The sequence below is a fragment of the Centruroides vittatus genome, unplaced genomic scaffold, assembly GCF_030686945.1.
Source record: "Centruroides vittatus isolate TY-2023 unplaced genomic scaffold, ASM3068694v2 scaffold_149, whole genome shotgun sequence".
Classification (NCBI taxonomy): domain Eukaryota; kingdom Metazoa; phylum Arthropoda; class Arachnida; order Scorpiones; family Buthidae; genus Centruroides; species Centruroides vittatus.
Window position 1 is genome coordinate 1946669 of NW_027122681.1, and position 15035 is coordinate 1961703.

Genomic DNA, 15035 nt, shown 5'->3' on the forward strand with positions numbered 1-15035 from the left:
ATTTATTTATATTATCATCAATATTTTATAAAAGACTTTATTTGTTTTATATAATTAAAAAAATAAATAAATATTTAAGTTGTTGCCAGACAAATTAAAATTTTTAAATCTCCCCCCCCCTCGTGTAATTGACATAAAACGTGATTTTTCTGTAATCGATTACTTATTATGGTTTTAATGAAATAAATAATATAAGAGGGAAGAAAAATCAATTTTTGCTTGTTCCATTTCTTACTGCGGCCAGTCATTATAACAGAAATGGCATTAAATGCTCTTCCCATTTTAGTTATTAATCTTGGAGGAGAAATGATGTATATTTTGGATCAAAGATTAAAAGCTCAAAACATTCCCAAGGACAAAGGTGATAAAGGTAAGTGTGCATTCGTCTCTAATTTATTTAATTATAAATAAATAACTCTTATAATGTTGCGATCGTTTTCTAGTTTTGTTTATCCCACGATAATGTGTTGATTTTATTTAAAGTTTTAAAATAAATTTCCTCAACACATCTTGTTACTTCTGCTGTTGATATGGTAACCAAGTCAACATAGACAAATATTGCTAAGATACATACTAAAAATAACATTAATTACAATCTCTTCTTCCTGTTTTTCCTTTAAATTCTTAGGTAAGATGGTACCGGTAAGATTCAGAGCTAAAAGAAGAGAAGAGAATCTTACCAAAATTCTTAGAACTTGTGTAGTACTGTACATGTATCAGAAGCATAACAGGTCAGTGGTGCACTCTAGATTTAAACTTGGGGGAATTGAGTCGAACGGATAAAAAATTTTTAATGCAAATTCGATAAAATTCCCACCTTATGTGACCACTAATCTGTCGGTGGGCCACTGACGGGGCATCGGAGGTCTTGTCTTTGTAAATATTAAACAAAAAAAAATTTAACTCTAAACACGAGATAGGCCAAAATTGTATTAATCAAACAACAGTGATACTATGACGTAGTATCACTGTTGTTTGATTAATACAATTTTGTACCAAGTAAACAAACATACCACTGAGCCTGTTACCAGTGTGTCTTTTAATAAACACACCGTTACAAATGTTTTCGAATCCTCAGGTTCTTCTTCAGGTAACTAATAACGCCTGAATGAATGCAAATCAAATTAAATTCAATTGAACACCAGTCAGAACTCTATTTCGTGGATATCAATAACGTCATTTGGGCATGTGCCCCTTTAACCGCTGTAGATTGTCGCAAGTTCTTGTCTATGAGCACCTGCCAGGCTGTTGACTAAGTGATTTCATCCTTGTGGTTAATGGTTCATGCTTGTCTGCTGCATGGTTCATCCTTGTCTATGAGCCATGCAGATGTAAATAGCCTCTAGCCATCTAAGATGGTGCCTTGAGTTAAAGAATATCACGATCAAATGTCCAGATATTCCTAGGATGTTCGCCTTCGCGAAAATCCATAAACCTGGACAACAGCTACAACCAGTTATAGATAATGCCTGGGCACCAACCATTAAACTGGAGAAGCTCACACACAGGCTACTTTTGCCCCACTTGGAAGGATACCCATACACTCTGACCAATCCAGTAGACCTAGTATCCCTTTTCAAGAAAATATCAGTGCCTCCTGCCTTCATAACGGTTTTAGACTTTAAGTCACTGTACCTGTCTATTAGACTCCCACCAGCATTTTGCGCCATCAGAGATGTACTTTTCAACATCGTTAACAATAACACTATGCACCAACAGATATTAGAATTGGCACATCTACTATGTTATAATTCCTTGTTCCAATTCAATGGCGGTACATACACCCAAAGTAGAGAAGTCCCGATGGGTAGCCCCACTGCAGGAGACCTGTGTGAGTTGGTGGTCAGGCAGTTAGAATCTAGGATCATCTCTCAGCATTTACCCAACATAGTATTATATGAAAGGTACAGTACATCGACAATATTCTCTTCCTATGGAGGGTAAAGCCAAACATATCAGCGTTTGTCGATTCATTCAACGATAACCCTTATAGCTTGACCCTAGAGATAGTCATGCTTCCGAGGCCCATTTCCTCAACATTAACATCAAGTTTGAACAAACAGCAATCTACACAGAAGTATACCATAAACTGGGTTCAGAACATCTATATATACCGGCAGGTCATGTGACCCTCCCCATTATAACATGGCAGCCTTTAGCGCCTTAATTAAGAAGGCCTACACACACTCCTCTTCTCAGATAGCTCTCCGAGCCAAGCTGAGGCATATTGAACATATAGCCAAAGAACATGGTTATCCTGCAATCACATGTAAATTGATCCGCAGATGGCATAGTTGCCAAGAACTAGACCCAACCAGGCACCCAACGAAGTTCCACCCGATATCATTCCAGTTACATACAATCCGTACCTTAAATCGCTATACTCTGAGATAGCTAAGAAAAAGAATATTCGCATTGCTTATAGAAGATGTGTTACAATATTTGACATTTTACAAAATGGAAAAGACACCCCAACAAAGAACAACTTCTGGATGTGTACACCATCCCACTCATGGACCATAGATGGGACAGAAGCCTGGTCTACATAGGATCCACCATGTGCTCCCTAGAAGTGAGAATGAAAGAGCACACAGATGATATTCTACATGCGAGGACCACACTCTGCTCTAGCCATCTACACCTCAGACCCAGGCGTAGAACCAATGTTCAATCAAGCGAAGGTGATCCACACTATGCAACATGTACACCATCTTAGATGGCTAGAGGCTATTTACATCTGCATGGCTACACTCAAAGATGATAACTGCATTAACCATAAGGATGAAATCACTCTGTCAACAGCCTGGCAGGTGCTCATAGACAAGAACTTACGATAATCTACAGCTGTTAAAGGAATGCATGCCCGAATGACGTTATCGATATCCATGTGATAGAGTACTGACTGGTGTTCCAATTGAATTTAATTTGAATTGCATTCGTTCAGGAGTTATTAGTTACCTGAAGAAGAACCTGAGAGTTCGAAAACGTTCGTAACGGTCTGTTTATTAGAAGACGCACGCTGGTAACAAGCTCAGTGGTATGTTTGTTTATTGCATTTATCTGTTTGAGATGAAATTGGCCAAAGGAAAACTTGACTAGTTTTGCTGTACAAATTTTCCTCTTAGCCTGAGGGTAAAAACAATTTTGTCTCCAGGTAAATAGAAGAAATATTCAGAGCTGAATGAGTTAAAGTACAGGAAAGAGAGTTTAATGTGACAGATTTATACATATGCATGTACAATAGCTAATTGTTTACTTTACATTCTTAGTAGTGCAAATCTTCAGTGGAAATAATTCAATGACTATCTGGAAAAGTTTGGAATAAAAACACAGCCTTCTGACTTGTCATAATGGTTGCTAGAATCTGTTTAACATTTAAAATCTCTCTTTACTTATACGAGAGACTAATCTTGCAGTTAGAATTGGCTGACTGCAATTTATCTAATTTAATTATAAACAGGAATCTGCCAATATTTTCAAACTTTATTAACCTAATTTTTGAGAATAATTCTCAATGGTAAGCCATTCTTCTCTTAACTGCACTTAACCAATACTCTAACCTCGACACAAAAGCCTTTAAAATGCAGCCTTTTTTGAATAAAAAGGCTGCATTTTAAAGGTTTTTGTATCGAGGTTTGAATTGCAAGACTTTCAATTTCTGTGAGGTAAGCTTCTTTTGTAGCTTTTTAAAAATCTTGTTCATAACTTTGTATTACTGTTTCTGTTCTTAGTATTGTATTCCTATTGAGTGGTTAAACATCCATTTATCTATCTTATTCACTTGTGAGACAGGAGTGAATGTAGGTTTGCACATTCAAATCCAGTCCTCTAATATTGGTTTTAGTTACACTAATGATGTGTATATATTTCTTTGTCCATACATGATTAAACTTATTAATTGTACTACATACACTGATATATAAATTATTTAATAATAAATATCTTGAATCATTCTCATCTGATTTAGTTATAACAATGATTTTATCATTAAAGAAATTCATGTGATATTCTTAATAATTTAGTTAGTTTTTACCAGAAATGAAACCATGATTATTAGTTTGATAGTATACTTTGATAGTTAACTGTCATGCTTTTTTTTTTCCTCTTCCTGCCATATTGTCAATACTAGGGCCCTTCTTTTTTTTTTATCAAGACCATCCTAGGTTTTGGCTAGACCCAAGACAGGACAGCTGGGTGGAGAGATAGGGCCCAATATACTAACCATTCCAAGAAATTCCTGCAGTTTTTTGTCCTGTCTAGATTTGTACCAGAGTCCCCCAAATCAGTAGGCTGACACCTTAATCCAGTGTTTTTCAACCTTTTTCTAATAGTGGCATCTTCAACTTTGTAATTTTTTTCTTGTGATACCTTTACTTCTTTATAAACTTGAAAAGCATTATAATGTTGCTCATCACTATATTTTGCAGCACCCCTGCGTCAATGTGGCATCATGGTTGAAAATCATTGCCTTAAATGCTCAGTCATCTACTATCATGCATAAAACATGTTAAGCACATGTAAATAGAAGCCAAACATGAAATTATTCATAACTTATTAATATTAATAAAATTGATGCTAGCTAATTTTTAATGTTATATTTATGTTTCACTAGAAACAAAGCAACATTGTTTTTATTTTACTATTGTGTATCTCCTAATTATTCTACAGAATAAATTTGGTTTCATTTAATAACAGTTCAGTAATTTGTGATGTTATTTTTAATATAATTGTTTGATGAAATATATTTTGAAAGAAGTAAAATTATGAGCAAATGTTATCTTTATCATCATTATTTACTGTATTTTTGACCTTATAAGTTGCATTTTTTGTAATTAAAATTTATCCGAAAATTAGGATGTGTCCTGTAAGCTGAATGGTCATTATATTGTGGAGAATACCCAAAAAACAAATATCAACAAGAAAAATGTGCTGCATCTAATAAGGCAAAAAATACAATATTTCACTCAAGATGAATGATATTCCTTGAATATCACTGCAGTCTTGTAAATCTCTGAATAAATAAGCAAACATTTGTGGAAGAAAAGATCGGCCCAAAGTGGGACTCGAACCCGCAACTCCCGCTTACCGTGCGGTCGTGTTGCCAGTTACACTACCCGGACCTTTGGTCTGATCTCCTCTTCCAGCATATATAAGCCAAAGACATAACCATCGACAGCTATTACGACGCCGACTGGGAACACCTCCGTCCCCACGGCCAGAAACATCCACTCAAGACACTCAGTCGGCCATCGCAACCCCAGCAAACATTTGTATTTGTTAAAGAGAAAAGTAGATCACAGACATTTTTAACAAGTTAAAATCATCTTCAAGCTGTATTTTCTTCCCTCTTTCTATTCTGTGGGTACTAAGAGGGATTTTTTTCAATATCTACCATGGGTTCAGCCAGGCCGACAACGGAGGGTCTGGCTGCACCCATAATGAGAATATATGTATTAGCCTCGACATATCTGGAAGTTAGTCATCCAGATTCAATCCCAGATACCCCAGAGTGGTTTAAGCTGTATTTTTCTAGTAATAAATAATAGAATTTATAGAAAAAACATTTATGTACAAATAGAAAATAATTGTTTATATATTTTTAATACTTCTCACTATTTTATTTCCCCTAGTTGTAAATGATATTGTCAAGACTATGTTTGATAGACAATTTATGGATGAAATTTTCAAGCCACAGCAATTATATTCCAAAAGTGCACTTCGATCGTTATTTGAAAAAATTGCTCATGCATCTATTATGAAATTAAACACACCGAGCATGGACAAGGTAGGTGTTAAATACATTTTTTATAAAGTCATTTTAATAAAAATAAAATATTTTATTTTAATTATTATATTGATTTTAGTTATATGATTTGATGACTATGGTCTTCAAATATCAAGTGTATCTGTGTCCTATGCCTCTAGATCTTCTTTCGATTACTCTGAATCATCTGGATGCTATTCGCAATTTTGTCATAACAAAACCTAATATTGCGAGTCAAGTTGATTTCGTTAACATCAAGCTTATGGAGGTCGGTGCATATTAAATATTTAAATATTCTATTCAATACGTATTATACATTAAAAAATGTATTTATTTTAGACATATCAAAATCTATCTTTGGCCAATTTTCAATTGTTAAGATTTACACTTCTTAATTTTTTTCAAGATTTGAGGATTAGGGTGAGTAATTATAAAATTAAGTTCTTTAAAATATGTTACTTGTAGACTAGAAACTACTTAATTTGATTTATTATAGTTATATAATCACAGGGACCAAATTGTGGCTTGTGAGCTTCGTGCGACACTTTAGACCCTTATTATATAACTATACAAAAACTGCAATTTCTTTTAATAAACTTCAAGATTAAGTGGATTGTAAATATTTCACAATGCTAATTTTCAACGCTTCTTTTGCAAAATAAGTTGAGGGCAACATAGTTAGAGGTAGATATCTGATAAATTATAAGTCGGTGCTTATTAAGTGAGGTTCCACTGTATATGAAAAACATCTTGTTTCTAAAAAACCAAGTGCAAGTTTGATATTAAAAAAAAGAAAACGGATATTTTCCATGTGCAGTAAATTATTTGTTCATTGTTGGGCTGAATAAATTTTAACCTATAAATTCCCACTGTCGTTCATCCCTGTCTGTCATACCTTAATCTGAAGAACAAGGTTAGATATATAAAAGACAAGACGAGATATGGAAAACTTAGGGGCCCTGATTAACTGTATACGATCTTGTGTTTTCACTAGAAGTCACGTTATTTCAATTCAAAAATTTTCCCCCGAAAGGAGTTAGCAATGGAATCATTTAACAGAAAAAGTATGATGTACAAGGACAAACCATTACTAATTTGAGGTAGAAAGCATACATTTTAAGTTGATTAAATAAATTTTTATTAATTAGCTGTATAAAGATTTTATTGATTTATTGATGCATCAAAATTAGTAATGCAATTAGTTGCACGATTTCTACTCAGTCATAAATAGAATGTGTGAGAATAGACTTTGGGCCTGATGTAATTATAAAGCTAAAGTAGAAGACTACAGTGTTAGAAATTGATTATACCTGTCATTTTTTTTTTCTTTTTGTATTGCATGTTGTCATGGACACGAGCAATTTGAAATATCCAGATTTTCAGTGTAATGTAATTACTGATAATTCAGTTACATTGTGTTTCTTACGTTTTAACAATTAATTAAATATTAAGTCGGCTCCACACATTTAGTATTTGCCAATTGCAGAATAATTGCTGATTTGTCCCCTTCACTTTGGCCTGATATATTAATGAGTGGAAAATGGCAAATAATAAATATTAGTTCAAAGTAAATCATCGAAATTATTTGGTATTGATCAAATATTTGCTCAGCATTCAGCAAGAATGTGCATCCTTAAATATAGTCTTTAATATCAAGTGAACAAATACTTAAATGCTTTATTGTTAAAAATTACTTTAAAAACTTTCTACCACACTTAGACCTTCAATTTTCTCCCAATGAAATAAAAATGTATAAAATGTGGCATGTGGAAATTGGAATAAAATTATCCAAAACACAGTCAGGAGCTTGTTATAGATCATTTACTCCATATACTGGCCATACAAACATTAAAATAAATTCTAGGGTTTGTCGGTTTTGAAAAAACGGTTTTTTGAAGCAATTTGTAACATTTGAAAACCGGGTTTTCCCAAGTAAAAAAACTGGTTTTTGAGCCTACGCTTAAAACATAAAAATTAATTAATTATTTGATTAAAAACACCAACGTTTTGACACAAAATCGTCTCTGGCATAAAACGGGAATATTGTTAAATACTAAGTTTCATAAAACTAACTACAAAAAGAAAAAAAAAATCCTTCTTTGCCTAAAAAGCGTCCAATTTGGCTCAATTCAAACTCAGAGACGGTTGGGACCTTATCAGAGCTGTAGAGCATATCCATGGGAGCAAAAAAGTCAAAGGAACCATACCTCTACAAGCCACCCTTTGCTGCGAGTTACAGCCCCTAAAATCGAGTCGCGGGCGATTGATTACATAAGTATTTTCAAGAACCCGAAAAAGTGACTTCGTCCAGCCCTAAGACACTAAAGAAGGAGTTTTTAGCATTAGAGGGTACAAACAGAAGAACAAAACATTTAGATTTATTATTCAATGCTTTAAAGATGATTAAACCCAGCTCAGTAGCAAGAGAGTTTTTTCTATTACTAGCAATTTTATGTGCAAAATAAGGACATGGTTAAGCAATAGATCTATAGAGGTTCTTTGTTTTCTAAAATCATCTTAGGAAAAATAAGAAATAATATATTTTGTAGGCATTCGTTGTTATTCCTTTTTCTTTTTTTTGGTTTTCTATGGAGTAAATTTTATAGTTTAATATGATATTCTAGCATTTTTTTTTTTTTTTTGTTTGCGTTGACGTTGGTCGATTTTATTTCGTTATATTTTTGAAATGTTATAAATATTAAGTATATTCAAAAGTTTTAAAATAAACTGTAAATATCTCTATTTTTGGGGTAAAAATTTGAAAACTGGTTAAAACTGGTTTTGTAAAAAAATTGAGATTTGAAAACCTGTTTTTGTATAAACCCTAATAAATTCATTAAATGAGAGAGAATCGTCATCAAAATTTGACCTTGATGCCCATTTGTTGATATCATCGTCTTCCAAAAAGAATGCTACCACTTTAAATGATTGTAATTATCATTCTAGAATGTCATAACATGCGCTAAAACGTTGGAAACCATCCAACTTTTCACATTTGCCCATTATAATTTCTCATTATGTGCACTTTGCCTCACATGGTACTGTACATATCTGACCGATAATTATTCCTACGTTTGTCATTGCATGTCCATCACTCCTCCTGTGGCAGCCAGAACTCTTTAGCTCACAGAGATTGCAAACGATGAGCGATTCTGACTTTGCAAACTGCAGAACATGAAATACCTTCTCTTTTGTGGAGTTTCCATTTTTGTTTACAGCACATCCTACAGATATAGCAGATGACAACATGTTCAAATGCAGACAGGAGACGAAACTCGACATTATCCTAGTAGTACATAATTACGATAAAATGGTAGCATTAATTTCAGACTCTGTATTTAAGCAGTAGCAACTAACACTGTATTATGCATTATTTATATCTAGCATAATGTAACACTAACATAATGGCACAGATTATACAGGTACTCCTCACTTTATGACCGAGTTCCGTTCCGACAACTACGTCGTTAAGCGAATTGGTCGATAAGCGAGGAGCTTGTGCCGGGAATATAGGATCGTTGTAAAATTATACAAATTATGCAACAAACTTCAAATTTATTCAGAAAAAGACTATTATAGTATGCTATTAGCCTATTATAGTGCGCATGTCACCATTTGCCACTGACCAACACTCAAGCTGAGAAAGAGGATTCCCTGAATTGGAGGTTGTAAGTGAGCGTGGTCGTTAAGCAGATAGGTCGTAAAGTGAGGAGTACCTGTATTGAATCTGTCTAGCATAATTTGTCTTTTTAGATTAAGTTATCTAATCACTGTCATTTGTTTTAATAAAATAATAATAAATTTTAATTTTGTACAAAATATTCATGGAAAAATTTATCAAAATAAAAAATTACACTTGCATGTAATAGGTTTCTATTTTCATAAAAGAGGGAATACAGCATCAAAATGCAAGGTTTAAAATACCATCTCAAGGAACAGTGCCTTACGGCTTCGAAGTGCCTGGAACTATAAGGTATTAATAAATAAAAATTTTTTCGACTTAATTCCTTGTATTAAAATAGATGTAAATCAACAAAAAAATTTATAATTGTTTACAGAGAATATGGATCTGATGTTTCTCTTCTATCAGAAACATTTTTCTTAAATGGTGGAAATTATTTACCCTCGGATGCAATGAATCCAGATCAACCAAGCACAACATTAGGAACAAATATGTAAGGAAATATTGTATGTCTACACACATAGGGCGAGTAGTCCGTTGCACCCTTTTTAAAGTCACATTAAATTGAGGATTAAGAGATTTTGTTTTAAGTTGCAAATTATGCAGTCCTAAAGGTATGTATTTTTTAATCCAGAAAATGGTTTCAGACTAATTAAATGGTGCTCTTTAACTTTCATTGGAAATTTTATGTTTCTTCTGCTTGTAAGTGACATTGAAAACCATTTTCAAGTTCAGCAGAGTCCTACCCATGACTTTCCGTTGTGTCTACATTAAAAAAATTAATATATCTTCAATGCTTTCAGAATGAAAAGAGTGTAAAGGGGCTTTTGACTCACCCCATATAAAAATAATAATAAATTATGTAACATATTGTTTTTGTTTTAGTTATACAACTTATAAAGATGCTGGAAGAACTGAATATTCAATCCCATCACCACAAACTAATTATGAAGAAGTTTGTATTTACAATATTATATAATATATATATTTTTATTTGTAGAATAAAGCATTGATTTTATAATTGCAATTTGTTTTTTAGGAAGAAGAAGAAAGGGAAATCGATAATCACGCTCAAAAGCAATTAGACTTAATGGCTCGTCTTATAGGAAAAACGCAATCAGAGATGGTGCAGAGCGATTCCCATTTCTCGATTAGTATGTTTGGCAATGGTAATGATGAAAAGTTAGTATCTTGTTTTTAATATTTTATTATTATTAAATTATTCACTTTAGATGTGATAGTATAACAATGAGGGTACATTCTTAGAAATATTATGTTAAGTGATCACCTTAAATTTAGACAAACCTATACAAAAGCAGTTTTCAATAGGGAGGTTGTGGCATATTATAGTGTTTCAACAACACTTCAGGGATGCTGTAAATAGCCATCAAGAGGTGGAGAAACCTTAGGGTAGGAACCCCAGTGTGTCCCGATGAAATTATGTGTATTAACAGAATCACACTTTAATACTACATTGCAAACAGCTCTGAGTAGTGCTATAACACTTCTTACACATATTACTGAAAGTATGAAAAGCACAATAACTAATTGATAAAGTTGCGGTGCTATTAGAAACAGGTCAAAAAACACTGCTATATTACTATAGTCTATTACTTCTATAGCATTGTGTTACTTACAGCCTATTATTTATGTATCTGCTCATAGGAAAGGTACAGGTGGTTACAAATTTTTCAGCTCCATTATGGTTTTATGGGATCTATCATATATACAATCCGTTGTTAACTAGATCGTCAAGCAGCACATACCTACTGAAGATTGGAAAAAATGTTGGCATGAATGCACTACAGTGGGAAGGGATTAACTTTGAAGGGAACAAAATGAATTTTGACGAATAAATGCAAATCTTGTGTTTTATTGAACTATTCCCAGTACTTTTTAATCACAGAGACACGCTGTCATGTTTGCTTTCTAGCATTTTGATCTGAAGCTAAAGCTTTGAGTAGAGCAAATATCAATGATTTCTATTTTGTAATAGATTGACACCTTTTGCAACTCAGATTTATTTTTTTCAAATGTATAATACTGTAGCCAGTTATTTGTTTTCAAATATATTTTATGAAACATTCTACAAATTTTGCTTAAGACCAAAAGAATTTTCAAAGAATTAAGACAAAGTATAAATGGGGAAATTGAAAAGTCTGTCTGTAGTAGTTGTACACTAGTTCTGTGCTAGTCCAGTGTGCGAGATACCTTTTACTGATACTTTGGAGAACAAGAGTAGCAGCTTTGTGTCTGACCATGATGGATGACACTTCCAACATTTGCTGTAAATCAAGTGTTGAAACTGTCAGGAAGTTTACAGCAAGTAAAATCAATAGAGCTAATACTGTTGTAATTTATCACAACCTGTTACATTCGTACGATTGAAACATTAAAATCACTGCGGATAAACTTTGATTACCTTGTATAATAGGAACTCCATTTAATAAAAATTATTCATTATTAATTTAAAAGTATCTCGTGTTAGTTTTCAATGAGTGAAATCACATTAATGTATATTTTTATATTAGAGCTGGCTAGAAATATGTTTAAAACTTTAAATTATTAGTATCTTTGAATCCACTTCTATACAAGGGCGTTGCCAGCCAATGGGCCAGGGGGGGCAAGATGATATAAATTGATAGAGGATATGAATTGTATGTAGGTAAAATAAAAACGATTCATAAATTTTAAGAAGCTTTATGTTTTAATTAAAATAATCTTCTTATCTTCTTGGGTTTTTCGCGCGGGAATTATAAATCGGGCAATAAATGACTTAGCATTTAAATAATTTTTTTCGCATGTCTAGGGAGGGGCAACTGCCCCTCTGCCCCCCTCTGGCGACGCCCTTGCTTCTATATATTGTAATGATTTTTAAAAACAAAAAACTTTTAAATGTATTTATAAACTTTAATTGTCCATTTAAATGAAAATTTTTATACATTTCATCAAAAACTTCTTATTTTTGTAGTTTGACTAAACAGTTTGTTTAAATGTCTTCAATTCTAATTACCGTATTTTACGGACTATAAGATGCACCTTTTCTTCGAAAAATTGCCTCCAAAATTCAGGTGCGTCTTATAGTCCGTAAAATACGGTAGTCACATTTGTAAAGATTCGATAGGAATTTATTAAAAACAGATTTTTAGTTATTAGAATCTTTTTAAGTAAATATTCCTTAAAACAATCATAATTCATATTCAAGATTATAATGAAATCTGACTTTGTTCAAAGAAAATCTGTTATTAAGTTGAGAATCCTTTTCACAGAATTATTTGATTTACACAGAATTCACAGTGTTTTTTTAATTTAATTTACAGAATAAGTAAAAGCTCGGAATATTTTTTGTCAAATTTTTCTTATTCGGAAAAACTTAAATAATAAATTTATGTTGGATTATTGCGCATTTAGAATGTTTACATATTTGTATGCATTAAAACTACCACTCTTTGTCTTTGGTCAGTTAATGGAATGAATGCATCAAAGATTATTGTATAATAAAATGATCGATATGTTATTTTTAAAAAAAAATTGATAAAATTTGATCATCATGCAATGATTTATTGAATGTGTAAATGATTAATATAAATAATTTCTTACAATCTTGTCTCAGAACTTATTGACTGAAAGGAGTATATAGTTAGTTTTAATTTACTGTACAAATTATAGTGGTGGTAAGAGTTACACAATACCACTTTCAGAAGCTGTGCACTTCTACAGTCTATACCACTGCCAGAAGTAGTCACGAAAATCATATTTTGCAGCCACAGTGTTACCTTCGTGACTGCTTGAACTTAAACTTACTGAGTGAAGGCTGTATATGTACAGTACATTAGGCTTACTGTTCTAAATAGAGAATTTGCTTTATTACGCAGACAATTTTTTTATATTAGTGATTTGGGAATTTGACCTTGTTTTTACATTATTATTTATACTAATTAGAAATTATTTTTTGTAATTTAGTGTAATTGCTCAAGAACAAATAGAAGAAGAAGAAAGAATAATAAATATTAATATTTCAAAGGTAAGAATTATTATTACCATCGTCATAAGAGCGAGATTGTTATCCATAAGTAGGAAAAAATTGATTATTAGCGAAGTTGAGGCTAAAGTTTTAAATGCGAAAACGTGTACGTTGGACGTTCGGCGCCGCTTTCCTGTAAGCTAAGAAGTTTGACAATGCCATTTGGAATGTCAAGCATAATTCCACTGACTTTCCAAACACCATTGTCAAACTTCTACGCTTACAGGAAAGCGGCACCGAACGTCTGACGTACACGCTTTTCATTTAAAACTTCGGCCTCAACCTCACTATTCAGTTTTCTATAAGATAAAAAGAATGATCTGTGTATAAGTATGCACCAAGGTGATGGTGATGGTGCTAGAATCAAATGAAACTTGTTCTGCAATTACCAATGTTTGCACTAATAATTTCAATGAATTCAATAAATTTTCAGTATAATTGCCAGATAAATATATTTAATATTTAATGGCAATTATACTGAATAATGTAGTCAATGTGAAAAATTTACAAATGGATTTTCATAAAAGGAAGAGTCATAATATTTATGAACTTATATAGCTTTTTACTTATTATTAAGGACGACCTATTTAATTTCAGAACTATGCTTTACGATTCTTAAATTTTTCTGGCCTTTAAAGACTGATATTCATCTTATTGTTTTATCAGTTAATCAATGAAATGGAGTGCAACATTTTCCTGTGTTAGTATTATAAATCTTTCGAAAAACAAAACATTACATTCTTCTTCATAACATAATAAAATACAGTGACAGAAAAGTAGGCTAATGTAACCCTTAGTGCCAAGATGGCGGCTCGTCTGATTCCAGCAAGGAAACAGTGGGACGCACGTTCTAACCTAACCTAACCTAACCTATTCTAATAATTTGGATGCTAATAATTATGGTAATTTATTAGAATAGGTTAGGTTAGGTTAGAACGTGCGTCCCACTGTTTCCTTGCTGGAATCAGAGACAAGCCGCCATTTTGGCACCAAGAGTTACATTAACCAAAAAGTATTATATATTTATTAATATTTTTTTAGCCAACTCAGCAAAACATGCTTGATAAAATTATAGCTGATCTTGGAACAGACAATAGTGAAGAAAAAGCAAAGGGTGATGATAATTTATTAGAATTAATGGATTATGCATCTTGTAAGTAAATATGATTTGTTTTTTGTACCGATTTCTTCTTTTGAATCTAAATGCAAACATAAGTTGAAGAATATACCATTAATACGTAACTAATTTTTCTTTTTTAGGATTGCATATCGTAATAAAATAAATGAGAGATTGTTAGAATATATTTATTAATATCAAACCACACAAAGACAGATCATACACAACTAACAATCTTTGTAAATGAAAAAATGATGCACTACATTTTCAAAGCACTTGAGATAAATGCTGGAAACCAAATAGATTCATTACCATATTTGAATAAATGTTAGAACAAAATCTTATAATGTTGCACATGTTTAAGTTTTTAACTATTTTTATGTATTTGTTTATTTAAAAATAAAATTGTTATAATTTGTGAAACGTGTTTATAAACATCGTATTATTG

General features: G+C 32.3%; 1 protein-coding gene across 2 annotated transcripts; it reads left to right on the forward strand.

Moving 5' to 3' along the window:
• Positions 1 to 120: 120 nt before the first annotated feature.
• OSCP1 (Organic solute carrier partner 1) lies at positions 121 to 15014 on the forward strand. Of its 2 annotated transcripts, XM_067285004.1 has the most exons (11): positions 121 to 370; positions 5631 to 5785; positions 5865 to 6032; positions 6104 to 6184; positions 9634 to 9737; positions 9823 to 9939; positions 10332 to 10401; positions 10486 to 10628; positions 13410 to 13470; positions 14512 to 14623; positions 14731 to 15014. In XM_067285004.1, coding segments are annotated over exons 1-11 (1125 nt in total). In that variant the 5' UTR covers positions 121 to 258; the 3' UTR covers positions 14733 to 15014. The 2 variants fall into 2 exon arrangements, with proteins under 2 accessions (XP_067141105.1, XP_067141104.1); XM_067285003.1 differs by lacking the exon at positions 14731 to 15014 and having other exon boundaries at positions 14512 to 14667.
• The last annotated feature ends 21 nt before the right edge of the window (positions 15015 to 15035 follow it).